We start from the raw sequence: 22,826 nt of genomic DNA on the forward strand, positions 1-22,826 counted from the left end.
TCAGTATGGTTCTCCTGAGGGACTCGCAGTGTACCGTCGGCCGCCCTCAGTCAGAGGCTCCGTCCTGGTCCGAACGTGAGCACTCATGGTGAGAGTGCCACCGGTGGCGGTTGCGTGCCCAGAGCAGTCAGGAACGGGTACCGGTCAGCAGGGGGATTGTGGCCCGCGTCTGCCCACAGATTGTGGATACCGCTTGAAGATGCGTATACCTTCGTCCCGATCTGTGACGTTGAAAGTGAAGGGAACGGCGCTGAACAGGCGGTCTGTTGATTTCCTCCCTCTATGCAGGTATATCGCTAAGTGGCCAATCAATGTAGATCCACGTGTTTACCTCCACCTGGGGATTTTTTAAATGGACTACTCAGCAATTTAAGTTCCATAATCCACCAGTAAATCTCGGATACGAGACAATTATGAGTTCAAGAAAACGGAATACCCATTGTTTATTTATGATATAATCATTTTCTAATGATGTGGTGTAGCAATTTATAAATGAATGCAAAGAGAATATTGAATGAATACAATTTGTTTATGATTATACATTGTTTAATATATTGTTTTCTTTAAAAAAAATGTTTTATTATTTTGATTTTTCATTGTGATATTTTATCATTTGATTTTAGATTAATAATAAATATATATTATTGCTTAAATTATATTCAGTGTGTGGCTCAGATTGATTCAGCCAGACTGCACAGACGGTGTCGGTTAGGTGAATTTTATTTCAACAAATAATGCGCAGTACCTCACCAGCAAACTGTGACATCACTAGAGTACTGCAATCCCACCCAGTGATGTCACTGGCTTCTTTTTCACTGATAAGCTGAGTTTTCTGCTGAATATTGGTCCAGCTCATAACAGAATTATGACTAAAGACTTCAACTAGTTTGGACTTCTATGTTGTTTGCTGCAAAGCATTCTGGGAGTTGCTCAACATCTCTCATTTACAATCTGGTTTAAAAGAATGATGCAACCCTCTTATCCCAGAGATCTCCAATAATTAATTAGCGTATTATAAATTAATTATCTGAGGCTATTCAGTGACTGGTTAACAAGAGTCAGCATTAGATTGCAAAGGCCAATTACACCTGAGGTCTTGGCACCATCGTAGCCCCATGGGGACAGCAGTGCTGGCAAATTAACGGCTGCGCTTGGCCAAATCTGCTGCAAAGTCATCCATCATGATGCACTTACGAAGACAATAATCCATTCATATTCCGACTGGGTGTCTGTCAAGTTTTAGCAGAGCGTGGACATTTGCACCGGGAGAGTGTTCCATGGCATGGGATGCACAACACTATTTGTTTTTGGATGTATGGAAGATACTGGGCAGGGATATTTAAAAATGGCAATACAGAGAAGAGAATAGGTAACCCCCATCCTTGCGAATCTAAAGGGGTGTGGATTATTAGACAGTCAATAGGACAACCCCAAAAGGTCAACAGGCAATAGGTTGTCAGGGTCAACTGGATGAAATTGTCAACATGAAAAAGTTTGACATGAGTTTTTCAAAAATTTTGTGGTGTTAATGTGGATATGGACCCCCCCCCCCCCCCAATTAGTGTAATGCGTACCTTTGCTTCAGGCACAGCACTATTTATATTCTCCCTTTATGTCGTCATGGACGGTATCCAGTCGATGGACCACAGTCGAACCCATCTAGTTAGATGCCTAAACATAGTCGACCACGTCTAGATCGACAATAACGGAAGTTAGACGCCAGCGATGGAGCAACAGAGTCGAAGGTCACATGGTTGACATGAGTTTTTCATGTTTTTTTTTGGTGCCGAATGTTACAGGTCGACTTGGTTGAGACATTACTATCCAAGTGGACATAGAGCAAGATTATAATAGCGCACGGAGCACCGTGCCGGAAGCATAGCGAGCCATGCGAGTGGACACTTTGCACATATACGGTGTCCACGGGGACCCATGTGACATTCGGCACAAAAAAAAGTGAAAAACTCATGTCGACCATGTGACTGTTGCGCTAACCCTGGCATCTAACTTCCGTTACTGTCCAACTAGACCAGTTTGACTAAGTGTGGCCAAGCATAACATGGTTGATACGCTATACCATAACCATCATGGACGGTGAAGAACAAGCCGGTTACAAAAAATAATGAAAAACTCATGTTGACCTTGTCATTTGTCTACCGTGTTCATGTTGACATTTTGACCCCATCACGCTTTTTCGTATCAGCATTTGACCCTGTCGACCTACTGCATGTGAACCTTTTGTAATAGATCTATTGACTGTCTATCTAGACACTGTAGATCTATCAACCAAAACCAGAATGTAAGGGCTAGATGTATGAAGCAGTGATAAGGGAGGAGAAGTGAGCCAGAGCAGAAGTGGCCCATGGCAACCAATCAGCTGCTCTGTTTAAGTTTATATTATGCAAATTATAGATGTTACTTCAGTGCTGATTGGTTGCCATGGGCCCCTTCTCCTCTGGCTCACTTCTCCCTTATCACTACATATAGCTACTCCTAAGTCCCCTCCCCCTCAGCGTAATACAGATTCCTAATTCTATAGGGGGATGGGGAGGGCCAGCGGTCCTGCATAGCTGGCACATAACGTGACAGAACCACACACATGTACAAGGAATGTGCGACCAGGCTGTCGTCTTGTAATAACACCACAGTTCATATGAATATACCCGTTCGGCAAGAAGTGAGAACTGTGCAGCACCATACTGGGAGTTTGATTTGATTCTCAAATCTAAAAACCATCTGCAATTTATGTACATAACAGTGAGATTTCCTCTTCTTATCTGACTTTTCCGTCTTCAGATCAATGGTTTACGCACGGCACAGAATATTAAATAGACTCCTCCGCAGCACAGGCTGATGGGGTCAGGAGCCGCAGGCCGGGCTAAGCTCAGCCGACTCGTATTGTTTATGGATTGGATGTGAGTTCTGAGTAAGCGGGGTGGCTGGCGCTGCTGGTATAGCCAAGTTTCTTCAGATCTTTTGTGGCCACGTTGAAGGAAAGGGTCAGGAATCCTTGTGACCGGACTCTGGTGACTGACAAGAGAGAGAACAGCTGTGTAAGAACATTAATTACAGGCAGCGCTATCGGGGGTGTCAGAGAGGTGACAGCGCTTAGGGACCTCACTGCTGTCACTTCTGTGGCGTCTTGCATATAGCCGCAGGGAAACCCATTTTTAACAATTACACTCCTGACAATGTTTAGCCAATAGGTCTTTAGCTGTGGTCCCGCCTTGGGCCTGATTCCGGTTTACTTGGTAAGCTACAATAGACCACTGAATGGACCACATCTGATCGATGGCGTCTAGATGGACAATGCTATGGCCGACCACGCTTAGTCGGACGTGTCTACTTAGATGCCAGAAAGATAATCAACATCATCTATATCGCCAGTAACGAAAGTTAGATGCAAATGTTAGGACGACGGGGACGCGATCCACAGTCAAAGGACCTATGTTAAACATAGCCACCAAAGAAAAGGGAAAAACTCGTGTTGACCTTGTATCTCTCGATCACGTCCCCATCAACCTAATGCTTGCGTCTAAATTTGGTTACTGTTGAGCTAAACGTTGTCGAACTTACTTTAGGTGTCTAACTAGATCTTCTACACTGGAACTCCATGGGTATCTAGCCTCTTTTCGTGCTAAACAGTCCCATGACCATGGTGCGACTCGGTACCGATGGGCATCTTTTTTTGTGACTGTTTTCGTTAAATAGCATCGTATTTGCAAAATAGAGTAAATAGGACGCACAAGCACCATCTGCTGATTAAAATGAAATTCATTTCTACAGGTATATAATGTGTGACTGCGGCTGTAGTTGAATAAGAAATGCTACGTTTACAGTAGGCTAGTAATATACTTCTGATGATGTGTAATATGTGGGGCAATTATACGCTGGCCGTTATTACACATGGCGAAGAGATGGGCAACCTTCACTGAAAATATTAGTCAACTGGGTTGTGGTCCCATTGTACTGGGACTGCATTTGTCCAGTATCAGCGGCCACAGACACATTGGATCTGGATGATAGGTCAACAATGTTTAGGTCGAAAGTCAATATGTCGATACCAAAAAGTTGACATTTACAAGGCAAAGTAACACAAGCAAAAAGGTTGACATGTGCTTTTCATGTTTTTTTTCTTCTAAAAACGCCAAGCAAATCGCATCCGATTTGGACTATATACAGTAGTACAGATCTGTACTATATAGTCTTGCCTGCACAGTCTAATTTCTGTTCGATTTACACTACACGGGAGCCCGCATCAGGATCAAATCGGCACCGAATGAGGCTGAAAACTGTTCGATGTTCATTTGACTTCGATTCTATTTTTACCATATAGTCAAAAATCAAACACAAAATCTCAGCGTGTGTGCACCGCATTAGAGTGTGTATTCAGCTTTAGAGTGTCTCAGTGTGTGTGTACATCGCATTAGAGTGTGTATTCAGCTTTAGAGTGTGACCGATATAATTGAGGAACTAATTGTTGCAGGTAAAACTTCCTTAGATCTGGAGGACACATAACTTACATATATGGCATTACGTAATACACTATTGAGTGAGACATCTTCCACATGGACAAAGAAGGCTGCAATTCTTTGGGTGACATTCTATGGTTTGAGATAAATGCGCATTTTTTTTATCGCACCACTTCGCCCTTTTTAAAATCGCAAGATTGGGCCGTTTTTCGCATATTTAATGCGATGCGAAAAACGGCCCAAATAGTGCGAATAGGTGCGAGTTGGTGCGATGTCTTTAGTCCTGAAAATGTGCGATTTTCATGTCTGAAAATTATTAGAGATGCCTCTCCAGGCATCTCTGCGCCTGGAGAGGCGCAGAAATGTTTCATCTTCCGCGCCTCTCAGAATGATTTCATTGGCCGCCTAGCGGCCAATCAGGAGCCGAGAAAGTCAGCTCCTGATTGGCCGCTAGGCGGCCAATAGAATCATCCGGAGGAAAGGCGCGGAAGATGAAAATCTCTGCGCCTCTCCAGTCCGTGAGCGGGTACCACAGCAGCCGGGAGCAGCGCGCCTGGAGCTGAAGATGCCGGGGTTGTCGCCGGGGACCAGGTGAGTAGGATTTCCTTCCTCAGGTACCCCTGTGGACTACTTTGGATCCTGGACCCCGGATTCTTCCGCCCAGGAGCCCCGGACCAGCCCCGGAACCAGGACCAAGGCCCTGGAACCGGACTCTTCTGCCCTGGAGCCCCGGAGCCCGGATCCAGGGACCGACCTACGGGCTCAAGGTAGGTAAGTATCAGTATGTGTGTGTTATGGATGTATTAAACTTTTATTTTTCAGGGTGTCAGTGTGTTTTATTGAACTATTTTTTGTACTGTAGAACTACAAGTGCCAGCGGGCCCTTTAATGCCCCGCATGCTGGGACTTGTGGTTTTCCAAGTCCTAGCATGCGGGGTAGGCTTGCTGGGACTCATAGTTCTACAGTAGAAAACAATAATTTATATTCTTTTTTTTACACTTTACATCAGCCCGATGCCCACCGCCCAGGGGCATCGGGGACAGCCCCGGACTTTCAGCATGGGCTGGTAAGTCCTGGAGGGGGGGGGGACCCCTTCTTTGGGGGGGTCCCCACTTCCCCAGGACCTCTGCCCATGCTGACCAGCCAGGGGGTTAATGCTTTGGCCGCGGGACCTTATATAATAAGTGTCCCCCGGCTGTAGCATTACCCTGCTGGCTGGTTGGGTCTGGTGCTGGTTCTTAAAATACGGGGGACCCCTAGTCATTTTGTCCCCCGTATTTTGGGAACCAGCGCCGGATCTTGAGCCTGGTGCTGGTTTCATTAAATCAAGGGGACCCCTATTTGTCGGGGACCCTGATTTTATGTCACCAGCACCGGCTCAATGAGCCCGGGGCTGGTTATGCTCTGGCGGGGGACCCCGCGCTGTTTTTTTTTTTTTTTTAACTGTTTAAAAATTTTTTTACACCAGAACCCTGCACAGATCATTGCGATCTGTGCAGGGTTCTGGCTAATTCGCCCATCAGTACCTGGTCTAATTTTTGGGCGAATTATAGACACACTTTATACAAATCGCATACCATTAAATATGCGATTTGTATACTTTTTCATGTGAAAACATCTGGATGTGATGTGCTGCGAAAAGCAGACATCGCATTTCCAGTGTGTCCAACTTGTTGGCCAAAATCGCACTTTTTTCACAGCTCATTAAATATGCGAAAATGAAAAAAATGCGATTTCGGACGTTTTTGCGAAAAAAATCGCAAAAGTCTATTTATCTCATCCCATAGAATGTCACCCTTTGTCTTTTCTCCAAGCACTGTTCCCATTTAGCTGCCATGTGCATCACTTTGTGTTATTTCTGTACGCCATGTCACAATGCCTGTAACAGGGCCGAGCATCTGCTCTGTATAATTAATATGGGTAAACTTTGCCAAACCCACACTTAGCAGCTGATTGCCGTAGTGCCAGTACTAATGTAAGATCACACAGCAAGATGAAAGGGAGGAAAAACAACCTGAAAGATGGTAACACTATTCTTACTATGTAATCCTATTCTTATTATGTGCAAGACCCAATCCACATTTTAATAGTTAGATATAAAATCAACTCAAAATATATTCACTATTAAAAAATATCTAAGTCATATGACCATTAAATTTAACAATATATATATTCTGGCGGGTGCTGTACCCAAATAGGGCCCTACGGTTTTATTTGTATAAAATTTTAGTTGAATAATGATGAGGTGCGTGATGATGAGTTTAGTGATAACTAGAGTAATGATGAGTTCCATGATGATGAGTTTAGTGATAACTGGAGTCATGATGAGTTGCGTGATGAGTTTAGTGATAACTGGAGTCATGATGAGTTGCGTGATGATGAGTTTAGTGATAACTAGAGTAACGATGAGTTCCATGATGATGAGTTTAGTGATAACTGGAGTCATGATGAGTTGCGTGATGAGTTTAGTGATAACTGGAGTCATGATGCGTTGCGTGATGATGAGTTTAGTGATAACTGGAGTCATGATGCGTTGCGTGATGATGAGTTTAGTGATAACTGGAGTCATGATGCGTTGCGTGATGATGAGTTTAGTGATAACTGGAGTCATGATGCGTTGCGTGGTGATGAGTTTAGTGATAACTGGAGTCATGATTAGTTGCATGATGATGAGTTTAGGGATAACTGGAGTCATGATGAATTGTGTGATGATGAATTTAGTTATAACTGGAGTCATGATGAGTTGAGGAATGATTAAATTAGAGATGATGAGTTGTGTGATAATGGGTTTAGTGATAACTGGAGTAGTGATGAGTTGTGTGATGAGGAGTTTAGTGATAACTGGAGTGATGATGAGTTGTGTGATGAGGAGTTTAGTGATAACTGGAGTCATGATGAGTTGTGTGATGAGGAGTTTAGTGATAACTGGAGTCATGATGAGTTGCGTGATGAGTTTAGTGATAACTGGAGTGATGATGAGTTGTGCGATGATGAATTTAGTGATAACTGGAGTCATGATGAGTTGCGTGATGATGAGTTTAGTGATAACTGGAGTCATGATGAATTGTGTGATGATGAATTTAGTTATAACTGGAGTCATGATGAGTTGACGAATGATTAAATTAGAGATGATGAGTTGCGTGATAATGAGTTTAGTGATAACTGGAGTGATGATGAGTTTAGTGATAACTGGAGTCATGATGAGTTGCGTGATGAGTTTAGTGATAACTGGAGTCATGATGAGTTGAATAATGATTAAATGAGAGATGATGAGTTGTTGATAATGAGTTTAGTGATAACTGGAGTAATGAGGAGTTGAATGATGATTAGTGGATGAGCTGGAACATTATGAAATTAATGATGATGAGCTGAGTGATAATTAAATGTTTGATTATAAATTGAATGATGATGAGTTTAGTGATGATAAACTGAATGATGATGAGATAAATGATGAGGACTTGAGTGATGACTAAATAATATGAGTGATTACAAGATGAGAGATAATGAGCTGAATTATAATAAAATGAGGGATTATGAAATGAGTGATAAAGGGTTAAGGAATGAGTGATGAGTGATTATTAGTTGGATAATTATGAAATGAGTGACGATGAGTTGAATTATTAGAAGTTCAGTGATGATTACATATTTGATGATTTGACTGATGATTAAATGAGAGATAAGTTGAATAATGATGAGTAGGATGATGATGAAATGAGTGATGATTAAGCATGATGATGAGTTTAGTGATAAGTAGAATGATGTTTATGAGTAGAGTGATGATGAGTTTAGTGTTCATAGAGATAAGTAGAATGAGAATAAGTATGATAATAATAATAAGTGATGATAAAATGAGAGATGATACATAGAATGATGATGATGAGTAGAATGATGATGATGAGTAGAGTAATAAAAAAAATCAGACATAAGTAGAATGATGATGATGATGAGTTGTGTGATGATAAAATGAGAGCTAAGTAGAATGATGATGATGATGACGAGTAGAATATTTCCACTATGTTGCGGGGGGGGGGGGGGGGGGGGTCACCTGGTGGCTGTGGAGTAATGGTGGATGGTGGGCTTGTACTGTAACCCTGGCTGGGCGGGGTTAGGTGATGTCAAGGGGGTGGTGGTGTGTATCACACTGGTCTTTTCCCTGGGGGGGCGGGTTTGTGTAGAACGCTGGGCGGAAACATTATACACACAGGGGATGAGTGACAGATCTGGCTAAATATATAAGAGATTAGTCAGGTGTGGAGAGTACATGATCAGTCTGCACTAGCCTGCTCTTCCCTTACCTCGTATAGTAGGTGTGGAGAGTACATGATCAGTCTGCACTAGCCTGCTCTTCCCTTACCTCGTATAGTAGGTGTGGAGAGTACATGATCAGTCTGTACTAGCCTGCTCTTCCCTTACTCCGTATAGTCAAGTATGGGGAGTGCATGGTCAGGCTGTACTAGCCTGCTCTTCCCTTACCCCGTATTGTCAGGTATGGGGAGTGCATGGTCAGGCTGTACTAGCCTGCTCTTCCCTTACCTCGTATAGTAGGTGTGGAGAGTACATGATCAGTCTGTACTAGCCTGCTCTTCCCTTACCCCGTATAGTCAGGTATGGGGAGTGCGCGGTCAGGCTGCACTAGCCTGTTCTTCCATTACTCCGTATAGTCAGGTATGGGGAGTGCGCGGTCAGGCTGCACTAACCTGCGCTTCCCTTACCCCGTATAGTCAGGTATGGGGAGTGCGCGGTCAGGCTGCACTAGCCTGCTCTTCCATTACCCCGTATAGTCAGGTATGGGGAGTGCGCGGTTAGACTGTACTAGCCTGCTCTTCCCTTACTCCGTATAGTCAGGTATGGGGAGTGCGCGGTTAGACTGTACTAGCCTGCTCTTCCCTTACTCCGTATAGTCAGGTATGGGGAGTGCGCGGTTAGACTGTACTAGCCTGCTCTTCCCTTACCCCGTATATTCAGGTATGGGGAGTGCATGGTCAGGCTGCACTAGCCTGCTCTTCCCTTACCTCGTATAGTAGGTGTGGAGAGTACATGATCAGTCTGCACTAGCCTGCTCTTCCCTTACTCCGTATAGTCAGGTATGGGGAGTGCGCGGTCAGGCTGCACTAGCCTGCTCTTCCCTTACCTCGTATAGTAGGTGTGGAGAGTACATGATCAGTCTGCACTAGCCTGCTCTTCCCTTACTCCGTATAGTCAGGTATGGGGAGTGCGCGGTTAGGCTGTACTAGCCTGCTCTTCCATTACTCCGTATAGTCAGGTATGGGGAGTACGTGGTCAGGCTGCACTAGCCTGCTCTTCCCTTACCCCATATAGTCAGGTATGGGGCGTACGCGGTCAGGCTGCACTAGGCTGCTCTTCCCTTACCCCATATAGTCAGGTATGGGGATTGCGCGGTCAGGCTGTACTAGCCTGCTCTTCCCTTACCCCATATAGTCAGGTATGGGGAGTGCGCAGTCAGGCTGTACTAGCCTGCTCTTCCCTTACCCCGCATAGTCAGGTATAGGGAATACGTGGTCAGGCTGCACTAGGCTGCTCTTCCCTTACCCCGTATAGTCAGGTATGGGGAGTGCGCGGTCAGGCTGTACTAGCCTGCTCTTCCCTTACCCCATATAGTCAGGTATGGGGAGTGCGCGGTTAGACTGTACTAGCCTGCTCTTCCCTTACCCTGTATAGTAAGGTATGGGGAGTGAGCGGTCAGGCTGTACTAGCCTGCTCTTCCATTACTTGTTTGGTGTAAGAACATGTTCTCATTTGGTATAAAAATACCATCTGTGAGGAAAATACAGGGCTGCTCTGATATACTTACCAGCTCATTACTGGAATCAACTGCAGGAAGAAATAGTGAAAAGAAATAGCCGCGATGGATTTGTGTTCTGTAATTAAGTGACTTGTATAATTCAGTTCTCTCCTTGCTCAGGATAATGAGCCTGCTAGGCGCTCTCCGCTGCAGCCGTAATGGATTGGGCAGAGTGGCAGAGCTCTTCTCTCCCGCTATCTCCTGCCGCTGGACACCCAATGCTTTGTGAAGGTGACCTTCCAGGCATATTGATAGGACAAGGAAATAATTAGCGCCTACACTTTGTGTCTAATGTGTTCTCAAAGTAAGTGAGCATCAGGGGGGAATTCACCGCTCCGGTAAACGGCAGCTCCGGTACGCACATGGTTATAAGCAAGAACCAGCATGTAACCTGCATGGCTACCATGTAAGTCATTAATATTGAATCAGTCTGGAATTTATGGCTTACTCATGACTCGATGCATCTCTTGTTCTTAGAATTTTGGCTTTAGGGACATAAGCCCTCAGTCATCCCAATGCAAAATATGAGTGACAGCGGTACACATAGGAATGTCTGTCGTTCAGCGGGGAGTAGGTCTTATCCCAAGTGTTTTATGAGATCAGTTCTGTGCTGCAGCCATTGGGAGGCAGCTACTATGTTCACAATCACAATGTCAATAGCAATTGTCAACAGTAATATTGATATTGTTCAGATGTGTACATGGAACAGAACGCTGATATTAGGGTTGGGCTGCGGTAGGGGAGTGTAAGAGTTAGGCGCTAGGGGAGAGTTAGGGTTAGGCTGTGGGAGAAAAGCGATAGGGTTGGGCTGTGGGAGGGGAGATTAGGGCTAGGCACTAGAGGGGATGATTAGTGTTTGCCTAAGGGAGGGGAGGGTTAGGGAAATACAAGAGAGAGAGTTAGGCTGCAGGAGGGGAGAGTAAGGCACTAGGGGGAGGGTTAGCACAATGCTGTGGGATAGAAGGGATTAGATTAGGCTGCGGTAGGGGAGATTATGGTTAGGTACTACCGGGTGGATTAGGCTGCGGTAGGGGAGATTATGGTTAGGTACTACCGGGTGGATTAGGCTGTGGAAGGGTTAGATATCAGTGGGAGGGTTAGATACTAGTGGTACGGTTAGATACTAGTGGTAGGGTTAGACACTAGTGGGAGGGTTAGATACTAGTGGTACGGCTAGATACTAGTAGTAGGCTTAGACACTAGTGGGAGGGTTATATATCAGTGGGAGGGTTAGATACTAGTGGTACGGCTAGATACTAGTAGTAGGCTTAGACACTAGTGGGAGGGTTAGATACTAGTGGGAGTGTTAGACACTAGTGGGAGGGTTATATATCAGTGGGAGGGTTAGATACTAGTGGTACGGCTAGATACTAGTAGTAGGCTTAGACACTAGTGGGAGGGTTATATATCAGTGGGAGGGTAAGATACTAGTGGTACGGCTAGATACTAGTAGTAGGCTTAGACACTAGTGGGAGGGTTAGATACTAGTGGGAGGGTTATATATCAGTGGAAGGGTTAGATACTAGTGGTACGGCTAGATACTAGTAGTAGGCTTAGACACTAGTGGGAGGGTTATATATCAGTGGGAGGGTTAGATACTAGTGGTACGGCTAGATACTAGTAGTAGGCTTAGATACTAGTGGGAGGGTTAGACACTAGTGGGAGGGTTATATATCAGTGGGAGGGTTAGATACTAGTAGTAGGCTTAGATACTAGTGGGAGGGTTAGACACTAGTGGGAGGGTTAGACACTAGTGGTAAGGTTAGACACTAGTGGGAGGGTTAGACACTAGTGGGAGGGTTATATATCAGTGGGAGGGTTAGATACTAGTGGTACGGCTAGATACTAGTAGTAGGCTTAGACACTAGTGGGAGGGTTAGATACTAGGAAAAAAATGTAAACTGAGTGCAAAGACCAAGTTAGAGTCCAACCTGCTGCTGTTTTAAAGGGATACTCAACCCTTGTAAAGAAAAGAAAAGAAGAGAAAATTGATTGAAATTATTTAATTTAAGTATTTTTACTGTTTGTCTATGTTATATCAATTGTTGTTTTATTGATTCCTTGTTCTACCAACCGGTGGATTTATGTTTCATATGAATAAATGTTTAAATTTATCTTAAAAGGAGTAAAATTAGTTTTTTTGGTATAGTCCAAAATCGCTTTTTATTCTGCGTTGGGTTAGATATTAGCGGGAGGGTTAGATACTAGTGGGAGGGTTAGATACTAGTGACCGGTAGGAGCTGATTGGCTGGTTAATTATCACTCTCCACTTTATCACTTTTTGAAGCTTGATACATCTGACCCACAGTTAGAAGCGGCTTATCCATCTATCCCAGGGGTCTGAAAGTGAACAGTTATCAAATCACATCCATATCAAAATTGTTATAACACCCGGGGCTGTCGTTTTGGTCAAAAAAATGAAAATTCTAAAATGATGATACTTCTTATTTAGCACCTTCTAGAAAAAAATAGATCTGCTCTGATTCATGTTTGTAAGTAACGCAAGTAACTTATGTGGAACAAATCATGTTGCCATGCAAGGGGGAAGCCAACACATTTATATGTTTTCTGGGTAAATACTGGCTGCTTTTGCATGCAAGCCCACACGCTAGGCAGCTTTATTGTTACACTGCAATTTAGATTCCGTTTGAACACACCCCACCCAAATCTAACGCTCTTTGCACACGTTACATCTGCCCCACCCGCAGCGCAGCATTGTATAACCCAGTTGCTTGCTTTGCTTACATACATGAATCAGACTCAGAGTGCACTAGATTAGTAGACAGTGCTCGGAGTAACATACATTACCTTCTCTCCCGTCCCCCTGAGCCACAACCTTCGGGTCTGTGAATTCTGGATGCCGACCCGTCAGCCAACTGAAAAAGAAAAGGGATTTACATATATATGAGTTTCTCTGTAAACCTGGGGCATACAGTATAGCGCAGCACATAATCATATAAAGAATTATCATCCAAATGCAGCATTGTGAGGGGAAATAACACGATCTGAGAACAGAACAACGGAACATTATGTAGAGAGAATAAAGGTATTAAGTTCTCATTCACATTGCACTTGTCTGGTGGAAGCAGTGAGCACAGACCTCTGTACGAGGACAAGCAGTTATTCCCACAGCCATGAGGGTAACAGGTCAGTCAGTTCCTCCCTGGCCTAGAATTCATTTCAGATAAAAATATTATGGAGTGTATTCAAATAAAAGTTGGACCCATTCTGACCTATTCAATTATGCAGCCAAATCCGACTGAATGATTTGGTCCAAATCCGACTGTCTGATTTGGCTGCTGTGCCCGGCCCGGCACCAGGATGGTTGCCGAATGAGCAGCAGCAGTAGCACCACCGCTGCTGCTCACCTGGCGCTGACCTCCCTGCCTCATCTCCTCAATCCAATTTTTTTTTAAAGTTGGGACAAGTGGGATGGGGCCCCCCTGTCTAAAGTGCTCCGGGCCCCCCGAAGGCTTAATTTCGGCCCTGACTACCATAGGTGCAGGGGCTGCAGTTGATATGGGGCCCAGAGATGAGAGGGGCCACCTTCCCTGTGACAGTAACATGTGTTATATACAGGGATGTAGCTACCATAGGTGCAGCTGCTATGGGGCCCAGAGCTGAGAGGGGCCACCTTCCCTGTCACAGTTACTTGTGTTATATACAAGGGTGTAGCTACCATAGGTGCAGGGGGTGCAGCTGCCCTGGGGCCCAGAGCCGAGAGGGGCCACCTTCCCTGTCACAGTTACATGTGTTATATACAGGGTGTAGCTACCATAGGTGCAGAGGGTGCAGCTGCTATGGGGCCCAGAGCTGAGAGGGGCCACCTTCCCTGTCACAGTTACATGTGTTATATACAGCGGTGTAGCTACCATAGGTGCAGGTAGTGCAGCTGCTATGGGGCCCAGAGCTGAGAGGGGCCACCTTCCCTGTCACAGTTACCTGTGTTATATACAGGGGTGTAGCTACCATAGGTGCAGGGAGTGCTGCTGTTATGGGGATCAGAGCTGAGAGGGGCCACCTTCCCTGTCACAGTTACATGTGTTATTTACAGGGGTGTAGCTACCACAGGTGCAGGTGCTATGGGGCCCAGAGCTGAGAGGGGCCATCTTCCCTGTCACAGTTACATGTGTTATATACAGGGTGTAGCTACCATAGGTGCAGGGGGTGCAGCTGCTATGGGCCCAGAGCTGAGAGGGGTCACCTTCCCTGTCACAGTTACATGTGTTATATACAGGGGTGTAGCTACCATAGGTGCAGGGAGTGCAGCTGCTATGGGGCCCAGAGCTGAGAGGGGCCACCTTCCCTGTCACAGTTACATGTGTTATATACAGGGGTGTAGCTACCATAGGTGCAGGGAGTGCTGCTGTTATGGGGATCAGAGCTGAGAGGGGCCACCTTCCCTGTCACAGTTACATGTGTTATATACAGGGGTGTAGCTACCACAGGTGCAGGTGCTATGGGGCCCAGAGCTGAGAGGGGCCATCTTCCCTGTCACAGTTACATGTGTTATATACAGGGTGTAGCTACCATAGGTGCAGGGGGTGCAGCTGCTATGGGGCCCAGAGCTGAGAGGGGCCACTTTCCCTGTCACAGTTACATGTGTTATATACAGGGTGTAGCTACCATAGGTGCAGGGAGTGCAGCTGCTATGGGGCCCAGAGCTGAGAGAGGCCACCTTCCCTGTCACAGTTACATGTGTTATATACAGGGTGTAGCTACCATAGGTGCAGGGGGTGCAGCTGCTATGGGGCCCAGAGCTGAGAGGGGATGCGGTGCTACACTTAAGTGTCCCTGTCGACTGTCAACATTTGAGTAAAAAAAGTGAAAAAAAAAAAAACCATGTCGACCTAATGCTTGTGTCAACCTAATGACCCAGTCGACGATGCAAACATAAAAAAGGGTATCTAAATCAATTTCCTAAATGTTAAAATGGTTTTAAAATACGCGTCTTTAAAATATTTTCAAAAATCCTGATGACTTCGCCTTTCAGTGCCGCAGCACCTACACACTGAGCCGCTACAACCTGGGTCTGATGGGCACTGGAGGTGAAGCCAGAGGGTTAGGTTCAAGCAGATGCCACCTGGGTGTGTACTGCGTAAGAGACACCTGATTGGTCCACTTCTGGCCAATCAAGTGTTGCTTTTAATCAACGCTCCTTCTTCACAATGTGGATCTACCACCCTAGTGCCCATCGAGTTCACACGAGTGCCAACCCTAGCCCCACCCGTCGTCTACCTGGGCTTATGAGAAAATCCATTCAAAGGAGAGTCCTGGAAACCATGCAAGCACCCCTGAATAAGGGCCTTATTCTAGTTCACTCTTTCTGACAAAATCCTTCTTAGATGGACAAAACCATGTGCACTGCAGGTGGGGCAGATGTAAAATGTGCAGAGAGAATTAGATTTGGGTGAGTTATTTTGTTTCTATGCAGGGTAAATAGTGGCTGCTTTATTTTTACACAGCAATATAGCTCTCACTTTGAAGTAAAACTCCATCCAAATATAATTCTCTCTGCACAAGTAACATCTGCCCCACCTGCAGTGCACATGGTTTTGTCCATCTAAGAAGGATTTTGTCAGGAAGAGTGAAATAACCCCCTAAATACCCACGTATTATAGGTGCTTATGCCATGTGGGCTTCTCACGCCATGAATGAGAGAGCCGGCAGTTCACCATCGTATACCGCACATGGCTGACCTGCTTAGTCTGTATTTGCATTCGTTTCCATAACGCTGATAAAGATGCTGCAATGCGCCACATTATATATTTTACAGATCCGAACTGCAAACAAGATCAAACATCCTGCATCATCTTGTATTCACAAGCGTGCATGCAATTATTAGTCAGGACTGCTGTGCGCTTGTTCTGTGGGCACAATACAAGTAGATGTCAATGAGAGCTCAGATAAAGGAAACAGTCACTGGTGGAGGTTATCCTGCCTTCACACAATGGGGGTCATTCTGACTTACTCAGTCACACCGGGGACCGATGTTTTAGCAATCAGTGTGCACATATTCGCATGTGCAGGGCTGCTGTGTGTGCGCCTTCAGCGACTTGCACAGTCGCTGTTGCACTCGCGCAGGTGGGGGGGGGGGGCGGTATGGAGGTGAGAAAGGGGTGTTTACATGGAGGATCTAGCGTTACCTGGGCGTGTCCGATGCGAATGCAGGCGGGCAGTTGCCTGCCGAAGGCGGGTGGCTGACGTCACAGGAAGTACGTTGTGAAAAGTAAGCTATGGGCACAACCACCATTTTTGTGGGTACGCCCATAAAACGCTGGGCAGGCCCATCGGAACGGCCCTTCCCTGTCAATCAGCGAGCTCCCCGGCGAATTAAAAATTTGCTGAAGGCTCTCGCTGTGGGGGTTTGCACATGCGCAGACGCACACCATACGGGACGAAATCGCCCCCTTGGTGCACAGGTATGGAACAAAACGCCACCAGTAGGCATTCTGAACCGTTCCTGCTGGGCGTTAATGTGCCAAGACTTTAGAAGGCGGTGGTATACATTCAGTTGATGCCGGATCCATTCCGAATTTTTTTTGCCGGAATGGATCCGGCATCCATTATTCAATGCAGCAGCCAAATCGGGTGTGGCCGCTGATTGATGCTCACCCGGCTGGCGCGGGAGGCAGCAGGAGCCGGGGCGGTTCCGGGTCTGTGTTTCCATCAAAAGCAGGTGGATTAGCGGCTATTCCGTCAATCCACCTGATTTTCTGCAGGTTGAAACATTTCGACCTGCCGAAAAACAACAGATAGAATTGAATAGATCAGAACCCCTTCCGATCTATTCATGTCGAAAACTGACATCTTTTCGGCAAGATGGCAGTTTCGACACGTAATTGAATGGCGCGGTATGAGCAAATGTCAAGTATTTGTACAGATGGAGCCGGGCTGGTCTTTGCAGGGGATGGCGGCAGAATCGCCAGCCGCCATCCCACGCCAGCCGCCACAGTCGCTATCTGTATCTGTGAAAGGGGACGCAAGCGCAAGAGATGCGCATGCGTCCCCTTCCGACGGCGCTTCCCCCGGGTCCCCGCCGGCTCCCCCCCACCCCGCCCCCTAACCCTGTCCGTCTCCCTAAAGCGGAGACAGACAGGTTCCCGTCGCCCTGCCGCCCGGAAACTGAGACTCACACGCACGCGCGTCTCAGTCAGATGGAGCGCCTCGCTGCTGGCGGATCGCCAGCGGAGACAGTCTGGCGATTCGCCAGCAAGAGGGAGCCTGGCTCCATCTGTATCTGACAAGCGCAAAAGACGACGCGTTATCTTCCAGAAGACCAAATCATAGCACTGGAAATGAACCGTGATATGACAACAATGCAGGAAATCAATGGATGGATTGTCAAATCTAATAGAGAGGGGAACCTGGGCGCACAGGATCACCGCTTGCCACCCATCCCTTGGATTAGAACGGACATCCATTACCTACGTTATTCGGAAGCGTGCTTCGATGGTCTGATCCCGCAGCAAGAAAACACTTCAATTATTTCACATGTAACCCTTCCATCCGAAAAGGAAATTCATTTAATAAAAACAAACAATGAACATTTTCCAAATGGATTAAACGCTTTTTCTTATAGTATTTATAAAAGAAATGACTTGTTTGTTTTGCAAAACGATCTTAGTCCCCGGCCACAGACCGATGCAGGGAACGGAAAGTCTTTTTATTAAGGGAATATTTCTGTTTTTTCATATATGTAAGATCTCAAATGAGTAAATCTCAAAATGGGCATGGTTCATTGGGTCGAGACTATGAAGGTGGACATACATGTGGTCGACCGTGTCCCCTAAAAATTGTGTGGCAATATCCTTAAGGTGCATATACACTGTACAATTTTTTGACCAACTTTTTTGACCAATTTCGTTCATTTCAGCCATTTTGAACGATATTGGTCAAAATATCTTTCTGTGCGTTTGCGGCGAAAGACGAATGATAATGCGCATACCCGCGCCAGTTGTTCATCAAGATTGTTTGTCAACTGTGCATGCAGCTCAATTTGGATATCTTTCAAAAAGAGCCTATAAACTGTAGCTAGATCTTTCGTCTGTCGTCAACATCTTTCGTCCAGGACACTGGGTTCAAGGGAAATGTCTTTCAACAAAATTGGTCAAAAAAATTGCACAGTGTGTATACACCTTTAGCGGGGAGCGAACTTACATGCTAGAGCACAGGGACGGCCATCAATAATCCATCTTTGGGGTAGATCCTATTAGGTGTGGATGATTCACACTCGCACATTATCACGGCACCGGCCACACTTTAAAGCAGACTGAATTTACTTTAAAGTGTTCACACCTCCACAGGGTTGTGCCCACACCTCCACAGGGTTGTGCCCACACCTCCACAGGGTTGTGCCCACACCTCCACAGGGTTGTGCTCACACCTCCACAGGGTTGTGACCAATTGTAAGCAAATTCGGCACAGCGAAGGTCGGATTAATTACGGTGCGTTTCCAGCACCCTTCATCGCTGATATGATCGAGCCCTTTGTATGACGACATTTGTTCATTTGCGATATTGATGTTTCAACTAATAGACATACGATATTTCAGTGGACGCATTGTGCACCCAAACAGCATCTACTATTTATTTAGCACCTTCTGGAAGATAATAGATAACATCTAATTGGTTGCCCATAACAACAGCCCAAATTAACTAGAACTCTAATCTTATTAAATAAACCCCATTGTGTCCTCAGACATGATGGTAAGGAGTCTGGCAGGCATCAGAGCCCAATGGAACATGTGGGGGGTCATAGACAACGTCACCACTGACATTGCATCTCCACTATCCTCACCGCTTCATAAATAGACCGCTTGAAGTGCAGCTTTCAGGCATAAATTCTATTTTATTTTTAGCGAGTTATTCCAGGTATGTTGTACTTGATGTTTCCAGCGTAATGATTGGGCAAAGACATTTGTCTTTCTTTCTTTCTTGTCACTTCAAAACTCACCCCCCCCCCCCCCCCAAATTATATAACTCACAACCTCACAAATCTCTCCCCCCAATGATGTCAAACACAACCTCACCCCCCAATGATATCATACACAACCTCACAAATCTCCCCCCAATGATATAATACACAACCTCACAAATATCACCCCCCAATGATATCATACACAACCTCACAAATCTCACCCCCCAATGATATCATACACAACCTCACAAATCTCACCCCCCAATGATATCATACACAACCTCACAAATCTCACCCCCCAATGATATCATACACAACCTCACAAATCTCTCCCCCCAATGATATCATGCACAACCTCACAAAACTCTCCCCCCCCCCAATAATATCATACACAACCTCACACATCTCACCCCCCCAATGATATCATACACAACCTCACACATCTCACCCCCCCCAATGATATCATACACAAACTCACAAATCTTACCAACCCCCCCCAATGATATCATACACAACCTCACAAATCTCCCCCCCCCCCCCAATGATATCATACACAACCTCACAAATCTCTCCCCCCCCCCCCAATGATATCATACACAACCTCACCCCCCAATGATATCATACACAACCTCACAAAACTCCCCCCCCCCAATGATATCATACACAACCTCACAAATCTCTCCCCCCCCCCCAATGATATCATACACAACCTCACAAATCTCATCCCCCAATGATATCATACACAACCTCACAAATCTCATCCCCCAATGATATCATACACAACCTCACAAATCTCACCCCCAATGATATCATACACAACCACACAAATCTCACCCCCAATGATATCATACACAACCTCACAAAACTCTCCCCCCCCCCAATGATATCATACACAACCTCACAAATCTCACCCCCCAATGATATCATACACAACCTCACAAATCTCACCCCCCCCAATGATATCATACACAACCTCACAAAACTCTCCCCCCCCCCAATGATATCATACACAACCTCACTTATCTCATCCCCCAATGATATCATACACAACCTCACAAATCTCACCCCCAATGATATCATACACAACCTCACAAAACTCTCTCCCCCCCAATGATATCATACACAACCTCACAAATCTCACCCCCCAATGATATCATACACAACCTCACTTATCTCATCCCCCAATGAGATCATACACAACCTCACAAATCTCACCCCCCAATGATATCATACACAACCGCAAATCCATGTACTATGGAGGTGCATATGTGGGAACAGAAGTAACGACAGATGTTTCAGTGAAACCTGCTATTAGGACACCATTAGAAAACTATTGGGGGGGGGAGTATTTAATCTCGGACGCTATTTCTGCCGGGGGGAAATGGGCACCGCATGTTCAATGCTGCCATTTCCGAAAGCATTGAAGGCAGTTTCTGACTAAACAGTTCAGACTTTGAAACAAGACGGATCCGTTTTTTCGGAAACATACGCAGATTGTCGAATTCACAATCCGTGACGTTCACGTCGATCCTCCGACTTTTCCGACATTGAATTCCCGACTGTTGAGTTCCTGACAGACGGAGTGTTAGTGCTAGAAGGAGGCATGTACCGGATATTCCGCACATCTCTCACCGCAACGTTGGTACTCAATGGGTTGAGGCATTTTTCTGCCAGTATTGTAAAAGTTCCCAGAAAACACAACGACCTTCAACCCCCCCCCCAGCTAGATTGGGATGTGGTCATTTGGTCTACAGCATGATGGTCGACAGTCATTAGGTCGACATGGGAAAAGGTCGACATAGCAAAAGGTCGACAAGGTTCTAGGTCAAAAGGTCATTAGTTCGACAGGTCGTTAGTTCGACGGGTCATTAGTTCGATAATGTCTAGGTCGACATTCAAAAGGTCGACATGGGGTTTTTCACTATTTTTTGAGCCGACATGTGCCGACAGGGGGTATTTCATGCCCTACCATCCACTAGGGTGGGAGAATAAAATAGTGTGCCCGATGCATAGCGAGTGATGCGGTGCACTTGAAACTTTGTCCATGTCGACTGTGTTGACATTCAGGTAAAAAACCAGTGAAAACCCCATGTCGACCTTTTGACTGTCGACATAGACATTGTCGAACTAACGACCTTTCGACCTAGAACCATGTCAACCTTTTCCCAGGTCGACCTAGAACCATGTCAACCTTTTCCCATATCGACCTAATGGTGTCGACCTAATGACTGTCAACCATCATGCTGTAGACCAAATGATCCCAACCCGCTAGATTACAATCATTTCTATTCCAAGACAATTTCATGCACAAACGTATCTATTGCTATGTCTCTGATTGGGAATCGGGACATCTGTCAGACCACACTTAGGTCTACAGTCATTAGGTCGACCCCACTAGGTCGACTGGCAGGAAGGTCGACCTGACTTAGGTAGACATGGGCCAAGGTCGACATGACTTAAGGTTGAATTTGCATAAAGGTCGACATGAGGAAGGTCGACTGGTCATAAGGTCGACATGGGTTTTTCACTGTTTTTTTACCCGAATGTCGACACAGTCGACATGGACACAGTTGGCAATGAGAATCGGACCCTCGCAGCTTTAATAACCTCCTCCACGCCCTAGTGGATGGTAGGGCATGAAATACCACCTGTCGGCACATGTCGGCTCAAAAAACAGTGAAAAACCCATGTCGACCTTATGACCAGTCCACCTTCCTCATGTCGACCTTTATGCAAATTCGACCTTAAGTCATGTCGACCTTGGCCCATGTCGACCTTAAGTCAGGTCGACCTTCCTGCCAGTCGACCTAGTCGGGTCGACCTAATGACTGTAGACCTAAGTTCATTTTAATAGATGACCGCTTCCCTCTGATTGCACCTGAAGACACGAGGATGCTGTATACACACGGTTATTACCGTACAACATGCATACAAATGCCGCATATACATGAATCTTTTTGAATCACCAGCCAGATGCATTGGGAGGTCTGAGCAATACTGTCTTCAATCGCCATCTGTAGCACATCTGGGCCATGATCAGCTGGAGGTTAGCGCACAGATCCAACTCGCACCCAATCAGTTCATCGGGAAGAACGAGCCAGAGGGGGAGGATTGCACTGATCTTCTGGGAGGCAGTGAAGCTATTGGTCAGGGCGTATATAAAAGCGACACTACGGGCCTCATTCAGTGCTGCACACCAGTATGCCGGGCGGATGGAACTTGTGACGTTTAGGAATTATGCATGCGTTGGGGTCTGCATACTCAGCATTGAGCAATTCAGTGCAATATGCGCTCATATCTAGTTTTGTACAGGAGCTGTTGATGCGGCTGAAATGCCTGCACCTTGGAATCAGGCCCTAGATGAGCCGGGGACAGAAGCTAAGTGAGAAGTCACAGACTGGAAGGGTCTGTTCGGAGCATCACATTACTGCCAGAAGCTGGGAGCCACTGCAATCATCGGGAGCAGGTAAAGGCGCCCAGTGTGTATGGACAGGAGGGCAGCGATGATGTGGAAAATTGCTGGGCTGAAAATCGCTCAGTGCGTACACAATGAACGATTGTCGCCCATCTAAGCGATTTTCCCGGGGATGGACGGCTTTCCATAGCAGGAATAATACCAGCAGATGAGCGG

General features: G+C 45.9%; 1 protein-coding gene across 1 annotated transcript in view; it reads right to left on the reverse strand.

Annotated features, from left to right (window-relative positions):
• Positions 1-530: 530 nt before the first annotated feature.
• Positions 531-22,826, reverse strand: part of B9D1 (B9 domain containing 1) — a 56,679-nt gene continuing 34,383 nt past the window's right edge. The window contains exons 6-7 of the mRNA XM_083152774.1: positions 13,085-13,152; positions 531-3,030 (exon numbers count right to left, since the gene is read on the reverse strand). Of these exons, the coding sequence (XP_083008900.1) occupies positions 2,903-3,030; positions 13,085-13,152 (196 nt within the window). The 3' untranslated portion in view covers positions 531-2,902. The remainder of the gene's footprint in view (positions 3,031-13,084; positions 13,153-22,826) is intronic.

This window comes from Crinia signifera, chromosome 7, assembly GCF_055691185.1.
Source record: "Crinia signifera chromosome 7, ASM5569118v1, whole genome shotgun sequence".
NCBI lineage: Eukaryota > Metazoa > Chordata > Amphibia > Anura > Myobatrachidae > Crinia > Crinia signifera.